The following is a 16,978-nucleotide window of genomic DNA, read 5'->3' as shown; positions in this document are numbered from 1 at the left end:
TAACAGGGGGATAAACTGATGCAGTGACTTTGGGAGGAACTGGTAAGGGCAGGGGAGGGGGAACCCCTGCAGAGGGCAGTGTGGGTGACGGTGCAGGCCAATGCACAGGTGAGAGGAGGGCTATAAGGTGAGAGGGCAGAGCAGACTATGAGGAAGGGGCCTATGGCCTAATGGGGAGAACAACCACCAAACTCGACCTTGACATTCTAATACTGCCACTTATTAGTCATGTGACTTGTGGCAAGTGACTTAACAATTGTCAAAGTCTAAACTTCCCTTTAGGTAAAACAGGGGTATTACCTTCCCACTCCCCAAACTGGGTGATACTGTCTCACTTTTTTGGAAGTGCCTTCTTAGCTACTTTCTCGTCTATCTATCTATCTATCAAATAGATTCTATTTATTTGGGGATGCTTCCCTTTGAGGGCATAGAACCTGGCAGATGGTCGGGATCTTAGCAAAGGATGAGGCGAACACACGTGAGTATGAATATGTAAAAGGATTTGCAAGCTTCAGTGAGGACCCAGGGGAAGTCAGAGGCCAGGATGCCTCACGGGAGGGGAAAAGAAGGCGTTCGGATAGATGGGGCCACAGCCTTCCTGCCAAACCACCTCGCAGGTGCACCGCCTCGCAGGTGAGGGCCATGCGAGGCGCTCACCTGCGGCCTACGCACCCAGGAGGCTCTGGGATGGCGGGATCGCGTGCTTTTAAAGGCCAAGTGGAAGGGAGGGCCCTTCCTTTCCACCAGGCTGCACCGGATCCTCGTCCCGGAGGTGAGGACGCCCGGCAGGGGCTGCGGGAACCGGCGGGAGCGCGGGGCCGCGGGTGTGCTGGGCGGCCGGGCAGGTCCTGGCTCCGCAGGAGGGAGGTCACCCGCGGTGCAGCGCCGGCCGCCGGCGCCACTTGAGGAACTTGGTTGGAGCTCGAGCTCATTGCACAACCTCGGGCTTTGGTGTTTTTCTTTACTTTCTTTTGTAAATTGCTTATTGCGGAGAGGCCCCGCCCTTCCGCAGCGGCCGCCCCTCCCGCGCTCCCGCCCCGCGCTCCTCCCGGACGGACGGCCCGAGGCTGGCGGCGGTCCCCCGGGGCCCATGGCGCTGCCCGCCTGGCTGCAGCCCAGGTAGGGCTCTCGGCGGGGCGGGCGGGAGGGGGTGCAGGGGGGAGGGGTGCAGGGGGCGGGGCCTCCGGAGCGGGTCCCCCCCCCACCCCCCACCTCTCCCAGGGCTGGTCCCCCCGACAGCTCCCAGGGCCGGGCGGGCACCGGTTGAACAAAGCTGCCCAGCGCCGCACAGCCCGGAGCCCTGCACGGGTCTCAGCTAGCACGGCCTCTGACAGCCCTGGACATAGGCTCTGTTACCTCCTCCCCCTCCGCCCCTATTCTACAGACGAGGAAATGGGGGGACGGACGGCCACCTCCACATTTTAACTCTTCGCCGGTCCTCCTTTCCCCTCCCCACCCTCCCACCGGGCCTGCCTCGACGAGCGCGTTGCGGGTGCAAAGCAGACCCACCTGCTGCCGCCGCCGCCCGTGCACCGCCCCGAGCCCAGCCCCGCGCCTCCGGGGGGTCCCTGCGGGTGAAGGAGGCGCCCCCCTCTCCCCTCCAGCAGCGGGGCGCCCCAGGAAAGCCTAAAGCTACTCTGTCTGCTTCTTAACCCACTTGCCTCACTTTTCAGGGGTTTCACATCCCCAGCGAGGAGAAAGCCTTGTCCCCGCGGACAGGGCACTCCCACTGCCCTCCTGAACCCCCGGGGGACACTCCACACCGCGCTGGCCTGGCCTCCCTCAGGGGCCCATCCGGCAGTCATTGCCGGCTCCTCTCTCCAGCAAAGCAGCAGCTGGACTTCCCTTTTCTGGCCAAGCCACAGAACGGCCTCTGTGTGTGTCTGAAGGAAACATCTGCTCTTGCAACATAGGAGGCAGCAGAGAGATACCCTAACTAATCACAGTGCATCCAAGCCAGGCGTGCCCAGTTACCGAGTCACCCACCGTTTGGGAAGGCCGCCATCGCCGCTCCCCTCTTGTAACTGTAAACCAGTTACTTCTGCAGGTGCATCTCATGTTGACCATCCACCCCTTCCCCACGCTCCACCGCCTCCCAACCATCTAAGGCAGCCTCTGCGATGCCTGCTTTTACCCCTTGGTGAGCAACAAGGGTAGCACTTTATCAAAGATGAGGTGGGTTTTGAAATAGAAGCATCTTTTCGCTTTAAGCAACTCGGGGTACTCGTTAGTGGCCCTTTCGAAATCTGGTGTGCCTTAGAGGGGTAAACCAAATAAAATTAGATAGGGAGTAATTTTCCTCTTGTCTGCTCAGGTTGGCCGGTAGGTGAGTTCTGGGTCATGTGTATTAAGGCAGACAGGATGGTTATAAAGGAAGTGTTTAATGGTATTTTTCTGTATTTTTTAGGAACAGGAAGAATGCCTATCTTTTCATCTACTACTTAATCCAGTTCTGTGGCCACTCATGGATATTTACTAACATGACAGCCAGATTCTTTTCCTTTGGAAAAGGTAAAACTCGAAGGCACTTTTTGACTTTTACCTTTTAATCCTTGTTTGTGCCTAGCTCACTTACATTTATGTTTTGGTCTATGGATTTACCTAAAATCCTTTACTCCTCTATACTTAGTGACCACAGTTTTCAGAAAACATACTCCTTGCTTAGTGCAAAAAACAAAAACGTGTTGGAGAAGAGGGTAAGACGAGGAAAAGGGATTTGGCTTCCCCCTGAGTGGGCAGTTTGCCCTGAAAATCTAGTCCTGGCATTGGGATGGTGCCTTCTCTCTCTTCCTTTTTGGCTCTGCACCAACCTTAGCAGATTTGGTGGGCTTTGAAAAAATATGTAAATTTCAGTACCTATTACATTTTGTGTAGAGAAATCAGAAATTAACCAAGTTCTTTCCTTAGTCTTTATTCCCCAGGTTTAAGGTAACTCCACTGACAAATGAAAGAGAAGCTTTATATTCCTCAGGTCTTTATTTGATCCCCTTAAGGATTACTGTGTCCCTAAGAAAACCACACACTTATAGGTGACTCATCCCTTATATGGGAGTTGGCTTTAATGGTTTAAATCATAAGCTTCTTCCAGTTTCCTAAAAAGTAAAGATTTCAAAATAGCATTTCAATTTAAAAAAAATGACTATGAAAATAACATTGGTGTTCCTCCCCACAAGGGTAAGTGTCATCACAGTTTACGACTGTTTGGTGACTTGACAATTTGAGCAACTGCTCATCTCAGCTAAAAAAAACAAAGGTGTAGACTATATCTGGGAAAAGTCACGCTGTGCTCATCAGTCCCAACTGCTGTATCATCAGGAACTTAATTAACCTTTGAGGTACCATAAACTATTTTATATTGCTATATTTTTTGGTACTGCAAATCTGCAGAAAAATTCTTGTCTTAATTTCAACTGAGTGTTGGGTGACTTTAAGCAGAGAAAACTCCTTTTTCTTTTTAGAAACACACACACACACCCACACCCATCACTTCAGGCTTTGGAAGCCGGCTGTGGCTTGTGCTTTGTGGGCATCTCACAGGCCATTCACAGCACAAGTCCCAAGCAATGAACTTTTTCTTATGCTGCCTATTTATTATCAGCCATCTGTTTATTACTTAATTTTTATAATTATAAAAGCTGCCTATTAAAGAAACACAAACATATGGAAAGCAGAATGAAAACGGCTAAGCGGGGGTTCAGGATAATTCTTGAATCATTGTATAAATCAAGCAAGCAGCTTAGAGTAATCTAATCACCCGGACAAGCACCACCTGCTTCCTCTCTCCTCAGCGGAGCTGTGGAATTGATGAGGCCAGATCGTGGCCAGTGAAGGCGGCTGGCGGGTATGAGAAGGACCGGGTACGAGAAGGACCATCCAGGCCTCAGAACTCGCCTGTGAAATGGGGAGGATATGAACCGTGTCCACCTCGTCGAGCTGCTGAGATGAGAAACCCTTAGTGCTCGTGATGATTTATGATGGCTAGGCAGTAAAGAGTGCAGCGTCTCCTGTGGAAGTTTCTTAACATGGCAGCGTTTCATTTTAAAATCTCAACCAACATATTTGTCCTATTTAGAGGAACATTTCCCCTCCCCTTTCAGCTTCCTCCAAAGTGGGCTTTTCATTTGGGCCCTCTGCAATGCAGAGTCCAAAGGGCCCCACCAGAGGTCCGAGGTCTGGTGCTTCAAACTAACAAAGATGGAAGAGGTTGGGGACAGGATGAAGAGGGTAAAGGGGACCAAACACATGGTGATGGGAGGAGATTAGACTTCAGTGGTGGACACACGACAGGGAATGCTGGCATCATACTAGAAAGATGTACACCTGAAACTGATGTTCTTAACCAATGTCACCAAAATAGACGCAATAACAAAAATCCAGAGAACATTAAGTATGTATAGGACATACATACTGAGTACACATAGATGTTATCTGGTATCATGACATCATTAATGTCATTTCTATAAAGCTCCTCTGAAATCCTATTTTTCTCATTTCCCATTTTCTTGTCAATGGAAAAGCTGTGAGCACAGCTGATTCTTTAATAAGCTCACCTCCAACCAGTCTACGTTTGATGTAGTCTACTGTAGCTGGTTACCTTTATGTGGAAGTTGCTTTATAATCTCATATGTGGGAAATAAATGCTATAGTTTTGGCCATGGTGCCTTCTTTTTCAAGTTTTACTTCTTTGTGGAAGAAAAGCCATTAAAATATAATATGAAGCACTTTCTTCAGTTGCATAGTCTTAATTATGTAATCGTCTATTTGTAAAGAATTTCAATTTTGTTTAAACGTGCTGCAGAGATGTGTGTTGGGCTCTCATTTTGACTATATCTGTATTTTTAATTTCCCCGACGCAGATTCAATGGTTGACACTTTTTATGCTATTGGACTTGTGATGCAACTTTGCCAATCCATCTCCCTCTTGGAGTTGCTGCACATTTATGTTGGCATTGAATCAAACCACCTTCTCCCTAGGTTTCTGCAGGTAATCACATTATTATTATTATTAATGTTGAATCTGTTTCATACGTAACTTGTTCTCTTTATGGCCTCTCTTGACTTGATGGCAGTTAAAAAGCAAACCCTTGAAAACTTGAAACCCAAATCACTAATAAGGAGAATTTCATGAAAAAATTACCTCATCCTCTAACACTGCCTGCACCTTTAGAAGAGCCAGTTGGAGCACTGAGGCTGTTGCTCTGTGCAGCACTGCTGTGCTCCTCTGCTGGGAGATTTCACTCACTTCCCGTTCTGACTCTGCCAGGGCCCTGGGCAGGGGCGGTCTAAGGAGAGTTGGAGAGACATTCAAACTTGGGTTTGATGCCTGGCTCCTCTACCTGCCATCAGGGGATCCTATCACCCACAACCATTGGGCTGTTTTGGGGAAAGGATGCCATTCACAATACCTGGCAAAGAATGGATGATCAAAAAAGAAATCTAAAGTTTTTGAGAAACCTCTGCACTGTTTGAATAAAGGCTGCACCAATTACATCCCCACCAGCAGTGTCTGAGGGTTCATCTTTAAAAAAAAAAAAAAAATTATTGATTTTATTTATTTATTTATTTTTTATTTTACAGAGAGGAAGGGAGAGGGATAGAGAGTTTGAAACATTAATGAGAGAGAAACATTGATCAGCTGCCTCCTGCACACCCTCTTCTGAGGATGTGCCTGCAACCAACGCACTAGCCCTTGACCGGAATCGAACCTGGGACCTTCCAGTCTGCAGGCTGAGGCTTTATCCCCTGAGCCAAACCAGTTAGGGCTGAGGGTCCCTCTTTCCACATTCTTGCTTACACTTTTTATTTCTTGTCTTTTTTATAACAGCCATTCTAAGGGGTGTGAGGTGGTATCCCATTGTGGTTTTGATTTGCATTTCCCTTATAACCAGTAATGTTAAACATCTTTTCACATGTCTGTTGGCCATCTGTTTGTATTCCTTGGAAAAGCGTCTATTCAGGCTCTCTTCCCAATTAAATTTTTAAAAAATTTTTATTGTTAAAAGTATTACAGATGTCCCCCTTCCCCCACCCATTGACTCCCATCCCCACAGGCCTTCACCACACTCTTGTCTGTGACCATGGGTGATGCATGCATACATATAAGTTCTTTGGTTAATCTTTTCCTGACCCACCCTTCCCCCTTCCCTCTGAGATTCATCAGTACACTCCATGCTTCCAAAATCTCTGGATCTATTTTACTTGTCAGTTTATTTTGTTCATTAGATTCCATATATTGATATAAGTGAGGTCCTGTGGTAATTGTCTTTCTCTGAGTGGTGTATTTTGCATAGCATAATACTCTCCATGCTGTCTCAAAGGGTGAGATCCTTCTTTTTCGCAATTGCATAGTATTCCATTGTGTAAATGTGTCACACATTTTTATCCATTCATTTACTGATGGGCATTTGGGCTGTTTACATATCTTAGCTATTGGAGAAAAGGGAGCCCTAGTACACTGCAGGTGGGAATGCAGGCTGCTGCAGCTACTATGGAAAACAGTGTGGGGTTTCCTCAAAACATTAAAAATAGAACTGCCATTTGACCCAGTGATCCCACTTCTAAAAATGTATCCAAAACATCAATCAAATAATATATGCATCCCTATGTTCTCTTCTTAATTTTTAGTCATTGTTTTGTTGTTACTGAGTTGTGTGAGCTATTTATATTTTTTGGATATTAGTCTCAGATGTTGAATTATAATCTTATACACCTGAAAAATATGTATTATTAACCAATGTTGCCCAATAAGTTTATTTTTTGAAAAAGTTCCTTTTATCCCTGTTCAGAGAATAGAATATTTCCTAGCCATTTCTTGTTTACTCTGCTACTTATCCTGAATAGTAATGGAGAGATTGTTTATGGTTATCTAGCATAGTGTCTAATAATAGACTTGGGGATCTATCAGACCTGGATTCAAATCCTGCTTCTACCTCTTAGTAGTTGTATGCATTTCAACAAGTCATATAGGGTTCCAAGTCTAATTTTCTCATGTAATGTGAAAAATAATATGTATCTCATGAAGTAGCTGAGAAAATGGGAAGGGATTAGTTTGCAGCACTTAGTTAAAGTTACAATATTGATAGATATTGCTGTTATGTTAGCTAATATTTGTTCTCTCTACCATGTCTCTAGCCCTAGTTGACCATGTTGGTTTTAAAGGCAGGTTGAAGGAAGATGGGAAATTCAGTGATAGAAATTCAATAGCAGAAATCATTGCTGGATTAAGGCAAACAAAGAAAAAAAAAGTGGCATTTTCCATTAAAAAGGTAGGGCTAGGTGACTATGTGAATATATTTAGAATCTTCAGGAAAAGGCATTTACACGAGTATAATTTTAACTACACACAAAATAAATTAGAAAAATGGATAAGCAGGTTACTTTGACAAATTGCATTGTAAAAGTAAGATGTCAGAATATGATTATAGTGCCAGCACCTAGCAAAGTGCTTAGAACATGAACATACACCTTAAATTTTTGTTGAATGAAGGAGTGGCATAGATTAAATGTTGCTTGTATTAAAACTTATATTAAAATTGGCTTAAAATACCATGAAAATTGTAAAAGATGGAAATAGGAGTATATAATACCAAGGAGTCTAATAAGAACAATGTTGTATAAGTTTATGAGAGATTTTAAACTTTACTTATTAAATAAAAGTAGAGAAATAATATTCATTAAGATGAAGACATTGTAGGTATTGAAATATCAAATGTAAAATAAAAATCTGGGCACTATGCAGAGTATGAACTAATAACAGAGTACTTGTGAGCTAACAGTCAGCTAGTCAAGATCTCAGTTGAATTCCCTTGAACATATTTCCTTATTAAAAAGAAAGGGGGGCCCTTATCAATTTGGCTCAGTGGATGGAGCGTGAGCCTGCGGGATGAAGGTTTTTTGGTTTTTTTTTGGTCAAATTCACCTAAAATCTAAACCATGTTTTCTTTTGGTATACATTATTGGACTTTTTCCTTTTGTAAGCTAAACTGGCTAATATTAATTTCAGCATTTTCAAAATTAAGAGTGGTGTTATTTTAGTTATTGTCAATGTAGAGAATACAAGTGAGAAACAGGACAGTTCAAGTTGTAAGAAAGAAAATAGTGTGCTTTGAGTATGCCTTGAAAATTAAGCACATTTTTCATGCTTTCCTAAATTATATAGGCTTGCCTAATAATATACACTATTCCACAAGTTAGAAACCTGATTTCTTAGAATTCCAGAAATCCAAGAATATTAAAGTGTAATTTTAATCATTATTAATTGAAACTGTAATGACTTGTAGAAATATGACCCCTGTAATCAAACTATATCCTGCTTTTGTAATTAAGAATAATGCAAATATACATTGAAACTTTTTATTCAAAGGTGAGGTTGCAGAGTCCACTATTAATGGGGCTCAAATGATTAAAAAAAATATATATTTTTTATTGATTTTTTACAGAGAGGAAGGGAGAGGGATAGAGAGTTAGAAACATTGATCAGCTGAAACCGGTTTGGCTCAGTGGATAGAGCATCAGCCTGTGGACTGAATGGTCCCAGGTTCAATTCCGATCAAGGGCATGTACCTTGGTTGCAGGCATATCCCCAGTAGGGGGTGTGCAGGAGGCGGCTGATCAATGTTTCTCTCTCATCGATGTTTCTAACTCTCTATCTCTCTTCCTCTCTGTAAAAAAATTAATAAAATATGTTAAAAAAGAAAAAAAGAAAAAAAAGAAACATCAATCAATGCCTCCTGCACACCCCCACCGGGGATGTGCCTGCAACCAAGGTACATGCCCTTGACTGGAATTGAACCTGTGACCCTTCAGTCCACAGACGGACGTTCAATCCACTGAGCCAAACAGATTAGGGCTCAAATGATTTTTAAGTCTATTTTGTTGGTAGGGATAACAAGTGAGGGGTTACTACATTGAGGAGACAGTTACCAGTCTCAGCCTGGGCTGATTATTATTAACTTGAAGCCCGATGCATGAAAATTCATGCAAGAGTAGGCCTTCCTTCCCTGGCTGCTGACACCGGCTTCTCTCTGGCACCCAGGACCCAGGCTTCCCTCCTCTGGCCATCGGCAGGCACAGGGGCCCTGGTTGGATTCCCCGGGGCCACTCAGGCACCTGGGACCCCGGTGGCTTCCCCCAGGCCACCTGCAGGCACCCAGGACCTGGCTACCTTCCCTCCTGCTAAGGCTTACTCAGGAAGGATGTTCGGTCTAATTAGCATATTACTCTATTATTATTATTATTATTATTATTATTATAGATTTTTGTGGTGATTATTTGGTTTACTGTTTTTATTATTTTGGAGATTTCATCTGTCCTCTATTTCTTTATTCATTTACTGTCTTTTCTATGGTGTTCAGAATAGACATGGTGTTGGAGTAAACTTCAAAAACACATGTCATCATATTCAAAGTTTCAATTTCTTCCCCTTCCTTTATTAGCATTCTGCAGACAATTAAAATTCCTTCATGTGAGTTGCAATGAGATGACTGAGGTCCCTGCTTTAAAATAACCAAACAAAACTCTAAAGTTGTGAAATTTTTCTTTGCTTTCCCATTTCCCCATTTTTAAGTGAAGAAACTGTAGTTAAGATGTGGTCAAGCTACTGACACAGTAATCAGAGCTGATTGCTTGTGGTATCTTGAAAAATGCAAGGTGTCCATAGTTTCAAGTAGGCACATTTGTGATGTGATTTTGCCTTACCTTTGTGAGGTTGCTAAGTCACAACTGAATTCTCTTTTTGGGAACTGGCCTTCCAAAATATCAAGATAAGTCATTCCAGGAAAACAGTAGGCATGACAAGCTAGTCGAGCAGTTAAAATCACTATATCAAGTGGTGGTGGTGTGCATAGGGGATGTTTTATTTATTTATTTATTTATTTATTTATTTATTTATTTATCTGTTTGATATTTTGTTCTGTGCATTTTAAAATATTTTACAGACAATCTTTATTTTGACAGAGAATATACACAATTGCTAAAGAAAATAAACACTTATAATAAGACTATAATAATTTAACACAGATGTGTGTGTATTTTAAAAATTTTTCCAATATTTTAAGATTTATTTTGTTGTTGACAGCATTACAGATGTCTCTATTTTTCCTCTGCCCCCCATCCCTTACTCCCTTACTCCCTCCGGCCAGCCCCGACCCACCACTCCAGGTCTTTACCACCCTACTTTCCATGTCCATGGGCCATGCATAAAACATGTTTTTATGTATTTAAAACAACACATTTTAGAGGAAAACATAACATAAACCCGTTCAGCGCATCCTCAACTATAACATAAATAGTTGTTTATAGACATGTTTTTGGAAATAATTGCATGCCAATTAAAATTGCATAAGGAAATATAGTTAAACTTGGTATTTTAAATTTATAAAATGGGAAAGTAAAAGGGTCCCCAAAATGCATAGATCTCTTCTAGGAAATGATAACACAGGTGAAAGCTAAGCATCTCACATTTCCACCCCCTTCCTCCCCACTGAGCTTGCATATGTTATTAGCTTGGTTAAAAAAAAAAGAGTTAAATTGATACGTTAGTTTATTTCAGTAGGTTTAATAAAAACAAGTAGGCTTTTACAGAGCAGAAGTCCTACCAACCTTGAAATATTGATTTTGAATGGCTTTGTTCTGGCTTGGCTTGAGTGGAAGCCTGAGAAAGAGGTTTTTATTGTTGAACTTGAGGATGCTTCAGCTCAAGAAGGGGAAATATTCACACTACAAGCCTTTGTGTCATTAGATTGGCATGTCTTCAGGAAGCCTCAGAGCGACCAGGTTACTCCTTTATCTTGTGAGAAATGCTCGAAATGCAAGGACTTCAAACATAAATGCATTAAGATGGCCAAACTCTGCATCCTTCCCTTTGCATCACAACAATATGGCTGCACGTGTATTAATTTTACACAATTTTTAAAAACATCTAAAATAAACAATAGAGATTATTATCCCAATATTATTGTGCCTATAAAAATTTCATTTGGGAGCCCAAATTGCAAGGATCATCTTTAAATTTGCCAACATCACTTTAGATTTCTGAAAGGCAAGCAAAACCACTCCAAAGATTTCATAGTCACAGCGAACAAGTATAAGGGAAATACCCCCAGAGGATGTTTTAAAATAAACCCTTTTAGGAAAATAGCCAAGATGTACCCTAACTTCTTTTTAGCTATGAAACAGGTACTTCGTTACAGTGCCAGATTAAATATTCTTATTTTCCATAAAAATCATATAGACTTTTTTCTCTAGTTTTGAGTTGGAAATAGGTTTGTATGGTTAGAGATAAAACTGAAGATAGTGTCGAGCTTTGAGATTCTCCTGGGGATGAATCGCACATGCAAGGCACCTGGTAGGCAAGATTTTAGATTTCTTTTTTGTATTTTGCATTTGATTCATGGAGTTCTTCAGTGTGTTAATTATAAAGTTATATTCACAGCATAGTGTTAAGATTAACTCTTTACTGATTGTCTTGATTATCTATATAGAAAAAGTATTTTTCTATAAAATACTAATCACTGCATTAAATTATATTTTCCTAACAATAGCTTACATATATAGGGCTTTCTATGTGCCACCAAATACTTTTCTAAGTTCTTCATATGTATTAACTCATTCAATATTCACAACTGTATTCTATATATTTGCTATATAATACTGATTATCATCTCCAGTAAAACCACTGAACACAAAAGTTAAAGTACCCATGATGACATAAATTTTGATTGGTGCAGGAAAGATCTGGATTTAGGCTATTTGTTCTGAACTCAACTATTATGCTACCTCTGTTTACTGTCTCTCAGTAAGTGGGATGTCAATACCATGAGGGTTGTGTCTTGGTCTTGTTCATAGCTACCCTCCCCCTGGACCCAGAACAATACACTTAATAAATATCTATTGAATGATGAGTAAACAAAATAATAAAACTAGAATTACTTAAATGTTTTTTATAGAAGAAAGTAATTGGTGGTTTTTAAACAGATAAGGGTGTATATATGAAGTTCTCAACAAAAGTTCATAGGATTGAAAAAGTGAAATAGTCCTTGAGGCCGAAACCGGTTTGGCTCAATGGATAGAGCGTCGGCTTGGGGACCTAAAGGTCCCGGGTTCGATTCTGGTCAAGGGCATGTACCTTGGTTGCAGGCATGTCCCCAGTAGGGGGTGTGCAAGAGGCAGCTGATAGATGACTCTCTCATCGATGTTTCTAATTCTCTAACTCTCTCCCTTCTTCTCTGTACAAAAATCAATAAAATATATTTTAAAAAAACACACAAAAAAGCAAAAAACCATCAATGTATCTAATAGACTGGTTAACACTTAAAAAAAAAGGAAATAGTCCTTGGGGCTAAAGCCAACTTATTTTTTAAGATTCTGGAAATTCTCCTTATAGTTGAAGTATCATTTTACTGCCTTCCACAGTTTATAGCTAAAGTGCTAGCTGCCATGTATAAAGTAATAGCTTAGGTTTAGTCATTGCTTAACCTGGAGTTTAAGATTCCCCAATAGAATATAAAAATGCAAAATATATATTTTTTATAGTTACCATACTTTTGAGCAGACTACATTACCACCATGCTTAATTGGGGCTAGGTTATAGAATTTTTTATTGTACCTGTTTGAGTTGCTCTAAACATTACGAGACCATTCATTAGTAATCAGTCATGTTCTCACAGGATTTGTTTTAGAATGACAAAGTGCTAAGTTCTCCCAAATGTAAAGCTCCAAATAACTGATGAAATGGTTGTATTGTAAAGGAAAGGAAAACATTTAAAGTCTGTTCCTCAAAATTGTTTTGGTGTTGATTTAGAAAATCAAAGTTCTTGCTTTAAGGTTTAACTTTTGAGGAGAGGCTTTTGAAAAGAACAGACTATGACCTGGAGAACAGGCACAGGGGTAGCGCGTAAAGGAACAAAGATGACATGTATCAGAGCGAGGGATTTAGAATCACATTGTTGAGATTTTGATTCCAGGTCTTTAGGTAGGTCACCTTCACGCTATGAAATATAGAGGCAGATGATAGCACTTATATCTTAGGGTTGTTAGGGAAATTAAATGAGGGGCCGAAACTGGTTTGGTTCGGTGGATAGAGCATCGGCCTGCGGACTAAAAGGTCCCAAGTTCGATTCTGGTCAAGGGCATGTACCTTGGTTGCGGGCACATCCCCAGCAGGAGGTGTGCAAGAGGCAGCTGATCGATGATTCTCTCTCATCGATGTTTCTAACTCTCTGTCCCTTTCTCTTCCTCTCTGTAAAAAATCAATAAAATATATTAAAAAAATAAAAATGTGGGGATGTATAATTGGAACCTGGCATAAAGTAAGCAATAAATGCTGACATCAGTTTAAGACTATCTCCACCTAAATTCTTCCATTGTATTGCCATGGAATGGTCAAGTTGGAATAAACATCAAATACTTTAATTAGACTGACATTGTCAGGGGGATCTTCACATGTCCACATGCATGCATGTGGTTTGTGTGCTTTTGGGGGCATGCTGATTGTTGATGTCTATGTAGTTGGGATTCTCTCACTTAACATGTCACAAACCATCAAGTGATCATTTTGAACAGGGTGAATATCATTGTGCAGCTCCAGTCTCTCTTTTTGAAGATATTTTCTTCAGCAGTCAACCGTGTAATTAGAAACGTGTTGTTTTTTTTGCCCTGGCCAGTGTTGCTAAGTGGTTAGAGCTTTGGTCCCTGAACCAAAGAGTTGGGGATTAGATTCCCGGCCAAGGGTAGGTACCTGGATTATGGGTTCACTTCCCACCCCTGGCGGAGTGCGTGCAGGAGGCAACCAGTGAATGTATCTCTCTCATATCAATGTTTCTCTGTCTCTCTCTTCTTCTCTCCTCTTCCTTCTCTTCCTCCTTCTCTCCCTCTCTCCCTCTCTCTGTCTCTCTGAAAAGCAATGGAAAAAATGTCCCCAGCTGAGGATTAATAGCAACAACAAAAAGAAATATGTGTTTTGTGTATGCATTCATGTGTGTGCATCTCGAGATTTTATCAAAAACTGGATGATTTTCCTAATTAGCAGGCACCAATTGAACATAAGCTTAGGTAGTTCCTAAATTGTTTGCTGCTAAAGATCTTGTATCTGAAGGCTGCCAAGCTTGGGTCATTCAGCGATTATCATTGCAGTTAAATATAATTTATAGAACTAGAATTAAATTAAATCAAGAAACAGGCTGACAAATGAAAAACAGCTGTGCAGATAGCGCTAGTTGTTTGACTAAGGTTTGAATCATATCTAAAGCCCATAGCTCAGCAGAGACCCTCTTGACTCACTGCTATAGTCATAAACATTCTGATAGAGGTTATACAAGTGGACTTCTGATCATGTGACCACTGTTGGCAAATCTTGGATTTCTCTGTACTAAGTGACTTTCCAGGACTAACAGCCCATGATTCTAAGTCATAGATTATCCCAGCCTTTTCTCCCTGAGCTGCTTTAAAAACAAAGACAGCTGTTGAAAAGTATAAAGCAACCCTGCCCTTTCTTTTATCACTAATATGCTCCCTCAATTTCCAGTATAATTTCCTTTTGACCATTGAAAGAAAAGTAAAATGTCCTATTAAACACATAAAAATGCAGTCTGGATAGGGGATATTACTACAACATAAAAAGGCATGTTATACTTAGGTTGGGAAAGAGGCATGCATTTTTTGAGGCCAGTAATTACAGCTAAGCCATAAGTATGTGAATGCTCAATGATTTGTAAATGCTTACTGTCTTGAAGTAAACGAGTATGTTGAATTCTTTTAATTTGCCACTAGCTTATGAGAGTTAGGACTGTACTACTTCTGTTTCTCTTCCTGTCCTCCCACCCCCCCCCCCCAAATAAATAAATAAATAAAGTTATGATGGCTCCCTTGTTGGATGAAATTGCAATTTCTCAGTCTGTCATTCAAAACCTTGACAACCCAACCCAAACACAATTCTGTGCACCCACTCCTGCCCCCAGGGGTCTCATTCCTCCCCAAGGCCCTCTGCATTGTCACATCTCTGCCTCTTTGCTGAGGCCATTCCCTCTGCCTGGGATGGCCCTTTTCCTCCCTGGTCTACTGCAAAACTCCCACCTCTTCAAGACCCAACAGCAGTGCTGCCTTTCTTTATAAATCTCATCCTTTCCCCAGATGGGCATCTTCCTCACCTGTGCACCTGGGCATTGCACGTTGAGTGACAGCATTGCTCATGCTGTGTTCTAGTTACTGCCTCACTCTTTTTTGCTGCTGCTACCCTCTGGAGCAAGGGCCATGCTTTCATAACCTGTCAGCATCTAATACACAGCAGACACGCAATACAAGCTTGTCAAAGTGCATAAAAACATGTGCGCATGTATTACAGGAAGGGAGATATCCTGGTTCAGATAAAATATGTTATCTTTTTATTTATTATATATGATTTGGAGAATACAGGCCAAAAAAAAAAAAAAAAAAAAGAAAGAGGAAATGAAACTCACCCGTATCCTTACTGCTTCAGAGGTCACGTTAACCATTTAGGATACATGTTTCTAGTTAAAGCATACTTTTAAGAGGAACTCTATTTTTTTTAAAATTAGAAAATTACATGCTTAATAGATGATCCTAATTCTTGACTCTGATGGTTTGTCATTGTTGTTAGCTCACAGAGAGAATCATCATCCTGTTTGTGGTGATCACCAGTCAAGAGGAAGTCCAAGGGAAATATGTTGTGTGTGTTTTATTCATCTTCTGGAATCTATTGGACATGGTCAGGTAAGGAGGCCAAATAATTCTTAAAGAGAGCCAGATTGCTTTCTTCAGGGAAACTATGAATCGATGCTTAGGTTTGATTGCTTAGAGTGAGAGAGAAAACAATTATTTTATCTTGATATTGAAATGTATTTCTCTTGCCGTCTGTAATGAGCATACCAAAGACGTGCAATCCCACCGTGGAGTTACGGGAGCACCGCAGTGCAGGTATCTAATAAGAGTGGTGGCATACCACCAATTTGCAATAAGCCTCACAGCTGTTCGCAAATGAAAGGCATTCCTTGCAGTTGCTCTGGTCCTTGTTACTCTCTCTAATAAGCAAAGCACAGTCATAGTCAGAACTTACAGCGTTGATCTCTGCAAATTCAAGAATTTTTTTCAATATAGGCCCTCATCTCCCTGAGAAAAAAATGCACCTCCACATATATTTTCATATGCGATTCCAGGGGGATCACATGACTGAAGTTCTTTTGTGGACTCCTTGCGAATCCTTAGGCCTCAGGGTAAGAACCCTTGCTTGCACACTAGCTCATCTTGTTTCCTTCTAATTCTGAAACTTCGCAAGAAGATGAGCCTTGTCTGTCTCTAGCAGCAGTGGGGTAGACAGCCTGCTCACTGGCTCCCTTTGAGGGGTTGTCCTAACTGTCACCTCAGCTTTCACAAATGAGAATGGCCCCTCCCGCTTGAAAGGTCTGGGTGTGGGCAGGTAACAAATTAGCTGAGGTTATGTAAATCCTGTATTACATAGTTTAAATACTGTTAAAAAAAAAAAAAAGGGTTGAGCCCTAGAGCGAATTAGAATATTTTGTTGAATTAAAATGTCTGTAATTTTTGGTCTATAGAACTTAGCAAGTTATTTCTCATTTTTTAACTGAGAAGGTTTTTTAGACTGGAGACAAACTTCATGGACTTTCGTAGCTCATGACTTCCTGTTTGTGACACACAGAGCCTCAGCTGGGCTTTCCAATGTATCATTCCCTGGGATGCCTGACTCTTCTGAGCTGATTCAGGCTCAGATAAGCTCAGGAGACCCATCCCAGAAAGCAGTGACTGACTTGTGCATCGTGAGAGGCCTCAGGCTGTCATGGAAAGACTTTGGACATAAAAGGAGAAGATCTCAGGATGACCCCACTTCCACTATGACTTGCTCTATGATTTTAGGCAAGTCACTTAACCTTTTCTTTTTTCTTTTTTTCTTTCTTTTAATAACAGCATTGAGATAATTTACAGACCTTAAAATTCACCCTTTTAAAAG

At 41.3% G+C, this 16,978-nt stretch overlaps 1 protein-coding gene across 1 annotated transcript in view; it reads left to right on the top strand.

The window, feature by feature from the left end:
• Positions 1 to 993: 993 nt before the first annotated feature.
• The window catches only part of HACD4 (3-hydroxyacyl-CoA dehydratase 4), a 37,809-nt gene continuing 21,824 nt past the window's right edge, over positions 994 to 16,978 (top strand). Inside the window, exons 1-4 of the mRNA XM_036434176.2 lie at positions 994 to 1,119; positions 2,408 to 2,511; positions 4,857 to 4,984; positions 15,614 to 15,726. Of these exons, the coding sequence (XP_036290069.1) occupies positions 1,091 to 1,119; positions 2,408 to 2,511; positions 4,857 to 4,984; positions 15,614 to 15,726 (374 nt within the window). The 5' untranslated portion in view covers positions 994 to 1,090. The remainder of the gene's footprint in view (positions 1,120 to 2,407; positions 2,512 to 4,856; positions 4,985 to 15,613; positions 15,727 to 16,978) is intronic.

This window comes from Pipistrellus kuhlii, unplaced genomic scaffold, assembly GCF_014108245.1.
Source record: "Pipistrellus kuhlii isolate mPipKuh1 unplaced genomic scaffold, mPipKuh1.p scaffold_m20_p_12, whole genome shotgun sequence".
Taxonomy (NCBI): domain Eukaryota; kingdom Metazoa; phylum Chordata; class Mammalia; order Chiroptera; family Vespertilionidae; genus Pipistrellus; species Pipistrellus kuhlii.
The sequence above is the reverse complement of the archived record's forward strand: the minus strand, read 5'-3'. Positions and strand labels throughout refer to the sequence as shown.